This window comes from Oncorhynchus tshawytscha, linkage group LG14, assembly GCF_018296145.1.
Source record: "Oncorhynchus tshawytscha isolate Ot180627B linkage group LG14, Otsh_v2.0, whole genome shotgun sequence".
NCBI lineage: Eukaryota > Metazoa > Chordata > Actinopteri > Salmoniformes > Salmonidae > Oncorhynchus > Oncorhynchus tshawytscha.
Genome location: NC_056442.1, coordinates 5,911,851 through 5,920,215, shown reverse-complemented (window position 1 = coordinate 5,920,215; position 8,365 = coordinate 5,911,851). Strand labels below are relative to the sequence as shown.

General features: G+C 42.4%; 1 protein-coding gene across 4 annotated transcripts in view; it reads right to left on the bottom strand.

Annotated features, from left to right (window-relative positions):
* Window positions 1-5,084: 5,084 nt before the first annotated feature.
* The window catches only part of LOC112266426 (vang-like protein 1), a 42,752-nt gene continuing 39,471 nt past the window's right edge, over window positions 5,085-8,365 (bottom strand). For all 4 annotated transcript variants that reach the window (XM_024443886.2, XM_024443883.2, XM_024443885.2 and 1 more), the window contains exon 9: window positions 5,085-8,171. In XM_024443886.2, the coding sequence (XP_024299654.1) occupies window positions 7,911-8,171 (261 nt within the window). In that variant the 3' untranslated portion in view covers window positions 5,085-7,910. The remainder of the gene's footprint in view (window positions 8,172-8,365) is intronic.

The following is an 8,365-nucleotide window of genomic DNA, read 5'->3' as shown; positions in this document are numbered from 1 at the left end:
CTACATTCCTAAAGAAAATAATGTTGTTTTTACATTTTCCATGACACCCAAAAGTACTCATAACATTTTGAATGTTTAGCAGGAGAGGAAAATGGTCCAATTCAGGCACTTATCAAGAGAACATCCCTGGTCATCCCTACTGTCTCTGATCTGGCGGACTCACAAAACACACATGCTTCATTTGTAAAGGATGTCTGAGTGTTGGAGTGTGTCCCTGGCTATTCGTAAATTCAAAAAACAAGAAAATGGTGCCATTTGGTTTGCTTAATATAAGGAATTTTTAATTATTTATATTTTTACTTTTGATACTTAAGTATATTTAAAAACAAATACTTTTACTGAGTCATTTTCTATTAAGGTATCTTTACTTGTGTGTGTGTGTGAGTGTGTGAGTGAGTGAGTGAGTGAGTGAGTGAGTGAGTGAGTGAGTGAGTGAGTGAGTGAGTGAGTGAGTGAGTGAGTGAGTGAGTGAGTGAGTGAGTGAGTGAGTGAGAGAGTGAGTGAGTGAGTGAGAGAGAGAGAGAGAGAGAGAGAGAGAGAGAGAGAGAGAGAGAGAGAGAGAGAGAGAGAGAGAGAGAGAGAGAGAGAGAGAGAGAGAGAGAGAGAGAGCTTCAGACCCCTATCATTACAGAGGCTCCTTAAGTCCCCCACATTGTTGAGCTGATAGAGGTAATCTCTATCCTGGGCCTCATTCATTACCTACTCTTATCCTCTTTCTTAGGGTCATGTCTAGAAGGGATTATAGCTAACATTAAAATAAAAAAATAAAATACCCTTTTCCTAACATTAACCTTATTCTTCTAACCTGCTACATGAATTCTCCTAACCTGCTGTGTAAGTTCTCCTATACCAGCTACAAAAAGTCAATTTTATTAAAAAGCTGTATCCCTTCTCGCCAAACCCTTCCTTAGTCCCCGTCTTCCATGGAGCTTGTGCCGGACACTGAATAACCCAACCAATGAACTACATGCCAGCCGCTCTTTGCGTTTACTTCAGCCATTATTCATGTTGAACATCATCACGTTTTGTCATGACACGGGTATCAATAAAACTGAAGGCCCTGGAGACCCTCACTGGGGGCCACAACCATAATTCACACACTCATTCTGGTCTTAAGTGTTTTCACTCCCCGGTTCCCATGGGCAGGGAGAACATGCAGTGATTTGTCCTATCGCCTAAGGATACAGCCTCTTAGCTCCTCCACCACATCCCTTCAGCCATAGCATGGCATGTTTATGTATTTTGCCATAATCCAAACATACCGTCTGCATACCACAGCACATGAGTAGCTGGAGGGAGGTGATTTTAAGTGAATCTCTCATTATTCATTTATACCCAGTAACACCGATTCACCCAGAGTGTGTGTGTGTGTGTGTGTGTGTGTATGTTAAAATTGTGTGCGGTTGCAGGGTGTGCTGCCTGTGCTTCCCACCCTGCATTTGAAGGACTAATGATGTTGCATTATTCAGAACGGTTTGAATAATTTATAGAGAGAAGTGTATAGCCAGAGAGGATGCTGGTCAGGACTCTGGCTGGCAGTGTGAGATCTGACCTTAGTATTTATTTATTTTAAAAATGTTCATTTAACCAGGCAAGTCAGTTAAAAACAATTTCTTATTTACAATGACGACCTACCCCAGTCAAACCTGGACGACACCAATTGAGCACCGCCCTATGGAACTCCAAATCACAGCCAGATGTGACGCAGCCTGGATTTGAACCAGGGACTATAGTGATGCCTCTTGCACTGATGCAGTGCCTTAGATTCAGTGCCTTAGTGCCTTAGATGCAGTGCCTTAGATGCAGTGCCTTAGACCGCTGCGCCACTCAGGAGTTACAGTGCCTTCGGAAAGTATTCAGATTCAGTTACGTTACAGCCTTATTCTAAAATGTATTACATAAAACCAATTCCTCAAAAAACTACACACAATATCCCATAATGACAAAGCGAAAAGAGGTTTTTAGATATTTTAGCAAATTTATTTTAAAAAACAAAATCAAATTTCATTAAAAAGTATTTATAAAGCCCTTCTTAAATCAGCTGATGTCACAAAGTGCTGTACAGAAACCCAGCCTAAAACCCCAAACAGCAAGCACCTGCAGGTGTAGAAGCACCTGCATAAGAAATAGCTTATTTACATTAGTATTCAGCCCATTTGCTATGAGATTCGAAATTGAGCTCAGGTGCATCCTATTTCTATTTATCATCCTTGAGATGTTTCTACAACTTGATTGGAGTCCACCTGGGGCAAATTCAATTGATTGGACATTATTTGGAAAAGCACACACCTGTTGACAGTGCATGTCAGAGCAAAAACCAAGCCATGAGGTCGAAGAAATTGTCCACAGAGCTCTGAGACAGGATTGTGTCAAGGCACAGATCTGGGAAAGGGTACCAACACATTTCTGCAGCATTGAAGGTCCCCAAGAACACAGTGGCCTCCACCATTCTTAAATGGAAGATGTTTGGAACCGCCAAGAATCTTCCTAGAGCTGGCCACTCGGCCAAACTGAGCAAACATGGGAGAAGGGCCTTGATCAGGGAGGTAACCAAGAACATGATGGTCACTTTGACAGAGCTCTAGAGTTCCTCTGTGGAGATGGAAGAACGCCAAGCGTCACGTCTGGAGGAAACCTGGCACCATCTATACGGTGAAGCATGGTGTTGGTAGCATCATGCTGTGGGGATGTTTTTCAGCGGCAGGGACTGGGAGACTAGTCAGGATCGAGGCAAAGATGAACGGAGCAAAGTACAGAGAGAATCTTGATGAAAACCTGCTCCAGAGCGCTCAGGACCTCAGATTTGGGGAAAAGGTTCACCTTCCAACAGGACAGTGACCCTAAGCACACAGCCAAGGCAACGCAGGAGTGGTTTCGGGACAAGTCTCTGAATGTCCTTGAGTGGCCCAGTCAGAGCCCGGACTTGAACCCGATCAAACATCTCTAGAGAAACCTGAAAATAGCTGTGCAGCAACGCTCCCCATCCAACCTGACAGAGCTTGAGAGGATCTGCAGAGAATGGGAAAAACTCCACAAATACAGGCGTGCCAAGCTTGTAGCGTCATACCCAAAAAGACTTGAGGCTGTAATTGCTGCCAAAGGTGCTTCAACCAAGTACCGAGTAAAGGGTTTGAATACTTATGTAAATGTGACAAGTTTTTTTTTTTTTTTTTAGAAATTAGCAAAAATGTCTAAACCTGTTCTTGCTTTCTCACAATTTAATCAATTTTAGAATAAGGCTGTAATGTAACAAGATGTGGAAAAAGTCAAGGGGTCTGAATACTTTCCGAAGGCACTGTACATGCACCTGCCACTATTAGTGCACATTTAAAAGCCCAGTGCATTAAAAAAAATGTGATTTCCTGGTTTATTATATATTTCCACATGTTGACATTGGAATAATACCATGAAATTGTGAAAATGATGCTATTTTAGTGTAAGCGCTAAAATAGCATCATTTCAGCCTGTTTTGGTGGGATGCAGTAAATTATATAGTTAAAGAAGAAGTTGGCCTTTAACAACCAAATCTCAATTCATGTAATTATAATGTTTCAGAATGTTTTGGGTGATTTCACTAGTTTTTTCAGAAACATACCCCAAGCAACGATTCACTTCCTCATCTTCGTTGTGCAGTGTGGGGCCTCTAAAAAAACCCAGCAACAAATGCTCCAAAAACACCCAAATATTTGTTCATGTTTTTTCAGAACCCCCATAGCACAATGAGGAAGTGAATCGCTGCCTGGTGTACGTTTCTCAAAAACAAGTGAAATCGGAAAAAAGTGTCTGGACCCTTCGATAACATGGAATTTACATTAAAAAAACAGATTTGGTTGTGAAAAAGCTAAATTCTCATTTAAGAGACCAATAAGAAAGAGTTTCCAACCTCTGCCAATAACAGCTCATTTTCCGTTTTCCCCTCCCCTCTCAGACTACTCCCAGACAGTCCCAGCTAAATTCTTGCTTGAGAAATTGCCCTTTGCTAAGAAGCTATTTTTGTTTCTTTCAGACCATTTCAATTGAAAACAATCAAAGTAAGGTACTTAATTGTTACCCAGAAATGATTTGATATTGTGATAACAACAGATGCATTGGACCTTTCGGCTCCAAAAACACGTATTCGTATTCCTGATGTGTTTCAGAGTCAAGCTCCTTGGTCAGGAGAGCTTTGTCAGACTCTGTGAGCACAGGGTAGTACTATAGATCTGCCCTACCCAGAACTGATCTTGTTCAGCAGAGCCCAAAGCCCAAAAGGCCCGACTCAGAGCAGGCTGTGAGAACAAAATACCACTGATCTCTCCCCTCTGCTTCAGTCGGTCTGCACACAGCCAGGCCAGCACACATCACCAAGTCATTACAAAACCAAACGAGGGAAAGTATGAGGAAAAAAAACATTCCATTTAGATGCAAATGCTTCTCATTTCCTCTCCCCACTCTAACAATGTATTTCTGTGGCTCTTCTGGAGAGCGTAGGAGAAACGAGGATTAAACCGGTGATAGATGAGTAGTGACAGGTGGGCCCGCAGCTAGTTTTCGGGGGATGAGGTTGCGTGCGTCGCCGCTGCACACATTCATTTACCCACAAGGCTGTGTGGCGCCCCACTGAGAGCCTGACAGCAAGCCAATTACTATGGGCACCATGACAACAACCAGCCAGCCCCAAAATAACCCAAAAAGCTGACATTTGGCTCATATAGCAGGATCAAACTGTTAATGGGCGATGACAGAGCAGAATGTTTAAAATTGGGTTTTGACATGTTAATAGGTCATAACAACACGCTGTGGTACTTATGGTTAGTCTGGCTGCACTGTATTAATTTATAAAGTAGTGGAACTCTAGTCTAGACAATTACACACACTGACAGCTCCTCATTGAGCCTTCACAGAAGAGGCAACAAGTCATGGTCATTTCACTTTCTATGCCTGGGTGACAGTCAATACAAATGATTTCTTAGTACCAATGGCACTCAATGTGTTACCTATAAGCACCACAGGACCACAGACATGCTTAGGATACAGTTGTATGGTCCTCAAAAAATATCATTTCAATGGAATGCTTGAAAATGTCTTTCTTAGAGCCAGTTAACGAATGTTCATACAAATGTTTATTTTACACAAATGCCTGTTGTATAGTGAAATTGACACATTGGTTACAATGCGATGTCAGGTCAGTAACAAGCAGAGTTCTACAGTATGGGTGCAACCTGGCTAACCTTTAGCCTGGTCGCAGATCAGTTACTGCCAGGTTAGCAGAACCTGGCAGTAACAGCACAAACAGATCTGTGACAAGGCCAGCAAAACATGACAGAGGTCAATACGCAGGTTAGCATTTATTGGGAAGACTCGTGTACTGGAGGCAGCTCTACAGAGCGGTCACAACCTGGCACAGCCACAAAGTCCTGCTCGTAACGACACCGCGAACACTAACCTTTAATTAAGAACAAAAAGCAAATTTTGGTTTTCATGAATTTTTGCCATACAGCAAATTTGGACTTTTCTGCTGGCACATCTAGTGGAAATCGCTCAGTTCTGCCTCCAGGGCAAGACTAATCCCAATAAACGTCAACCTGCAGTCAATACAGGGAAGGCTGAGCATGTGATAAGGGAATGGCATATGCACACGCTTAGCTACATAAATACATACAGTGTAAAGACAAGAGGCACAGTCACAGGAGTTGGGGTTCATACAAAGTCCATCAATTATGGGTACAAAAGACTCCGTGCTATAAGTATAAAAATATGTTTGTTTTCATGACGAGAAAACAAAGAGAGTTGCATTTCCAAGTGGCTTTTATGAGCCACATGCTAATCGTTAAAAATGGTTTGTCTATAACTGGACACGGGCATCATGCGTTTGTTTGTGAACGTGTGAAAATGTGTCGCCACCCATCAACAGTAACCCCTTGCCAGACCAAAGTCTGACACTTTCTGGTTTGTCTGCCAGGTGGCGCTGACGGGCAGTTTTTTTTTTTTAAGGAATGACACGCAGAGCTGTAATACCGTGGAGGACCTCTACAAGCCAGAAGTCCATTCTACATGGGGATTTATGAGGTTTTTACATAGATAGGATCCTGATCACCTCTGAAGCAACTCATCCTGGATGGATCTCAATCTGCCACCCACATTCACTAGGGGAGAATATAGGATTCTGATGTCATTGGGGATGTTTATGTTCATCCTCAAAGCTATCAGGTCCCCAGATTCACGGCTCAACATGATATCTCGCTTGATGACATTGTAATAGAAGACTAACCAGACGGGTGAGTTACAAGGGAGGCTCCTCTTCACCCCCTAGTACCGTACTCACCATCTCAAGAGGCGATTAGCTTAATTAACCGCTTAGACCTTAAATGGTAATAGCTGCACAATAGAGTTCTGCGTACCGTGTACAAGGTACACAGGCAGATTGAGGCTGTGGTCCAAATCAGTGTCATACATTAGTTGTATCTGTGTATCTTCTCTCCCAGAGTGCTCTATCAGGCAAAGTAAGTGTGATAGATGTGAAAGCCTGAACCCTGAGAAGAGATATATGCGGGGCATGAACGTGTTGCTTTATAAAAAAAAAGTAGCTGTCAAGTTTCAGCAAATATAAGGTCCTAAATGGACTCATTATCAAAATATGCCTAAGCTGGGAAGTGTGAACGTCCCATTTAAAATTGAAAAGTGGAACGAGACAGCAGCACATCTCCAAAATCCATTACAGAAGCTGGAAATATTGAGTTACATCAGCAATCAGGATCCTATGGGATTCCTAATATGGGCGACTATGGGTTTTAAACATTTGAAGAGCTCTGCTTTACAAACCAGCCATGAGTGTATATTGGTATCTGTTCATTTGGGATATGGATGGACCATTCTGAGCCCCCATGTTGACAGCAGTACTTATAACATAACATAGTACAGAATAACCTTCTGTTACAGAGAGAGAGAGAGCTGGCTTGTGGACGAGATGTACTGCAGTATAACATGCTGTTGTATTGCGACATTGAACCTGGAAAAGTGCTGCTGTATGCATAAGCCGTACTACAGTACACACTTGGAGGCCTAAAAATATTTTTGTAAGATCCCTTGGAGATTTAAGGCCTTCGGCCTTGGGGTTAATCATATAAATTGGCATTGAATTTGAATATCTATTTAACAATCACCTATAACAGCTAAAACAAGGGTTTTGTTTAACAACGAAGGCTACTGATATTCATGTCTTACTCTGTACATCCACAGATCGGGATATAAGGAAATGGGATGGAGATTGACCCAGTACACAGACTTAATCAACATTATATCACAATGTGTTTATACATAATCAATATACAGATGTAGAGAACATGTGCATGTAACGCAAAAAAAAAAGTAAATTAAGTAGCTATAGTTTCAGAACAGCAGACAGGCCTGAGACGGTTTGTGTTAAAAGACACATTTTGTCCAGAAGTTAAATAGTGGCAGTTCACCATCTGTAGTGGTTTAGCTGAGGGGGAATGAAGCAATGTCCATAGCAACAGTAGTGTCATTTGACTCCTCGGTGAGATGTCCCCGTCTTGAGCCATGGAATTAAAACAATTCCTCGTCTTGAGCTCTGCATCAGTCTTTCAGAGGTGGAACAACGGTGTTCATAGACATTGACACATCTGCAGTTGTGTGCTGCACACATTGTTCATCTATAGATCCATCTCCACAGAGTTCAGTTCAATCTCCTGTGTGTGTGCATGCAAGACAAATTCAACACCGGTGTATATATTTTTTTATATTAACTCAAACCAAGTAAACCATAGATAAAAAGGACAATATTTTCCAACGTGTGTGTAACATATATTCATATATAATATATAAAAAAATCCTCAAATAAAACCGCAAACCTAAAATAAAACCATTTTGAAAACAAACAAAAAAGTTGTGGTAAAAACAGTTGTCCAGTTCTACACAGAGGTCTCTGACTGTAGCCGCAGGACGAACTTGTGCGACTTGGGGTCGATGAACTCCTCTGAAAGCTGGATGTAGGGGATCCTTTTGGTAGTCACCACCAGGCTGAAGTCTATGCACTTGAGGAGGAAGATGGCGCCCTCCTTGAGGCCGCTGGTGACCGACGCCTCGCTGACCAGAGTCCACTGCCGGGCCAGCCAGCGTTCGCGGCCATACTGCAGGGTGGGCCCGGGGTTCAGGTAACTCTCCAGGAAGGCCTATGAGGAGAGGAGTTAGCACTTTCCTGATAACATCATTATTTGTTACTACTGTACAATTAAGGTGCCACTCAAAGGAATTGGTCAAAACCAGTGGGTGATGTTACCTTAAGTTGGTGGATGGGCTCATTGTAATGGCTGGAATGGAATACCAAACGATTCCATTCGAGCCACTACAATCCGCTCGTCCTCCG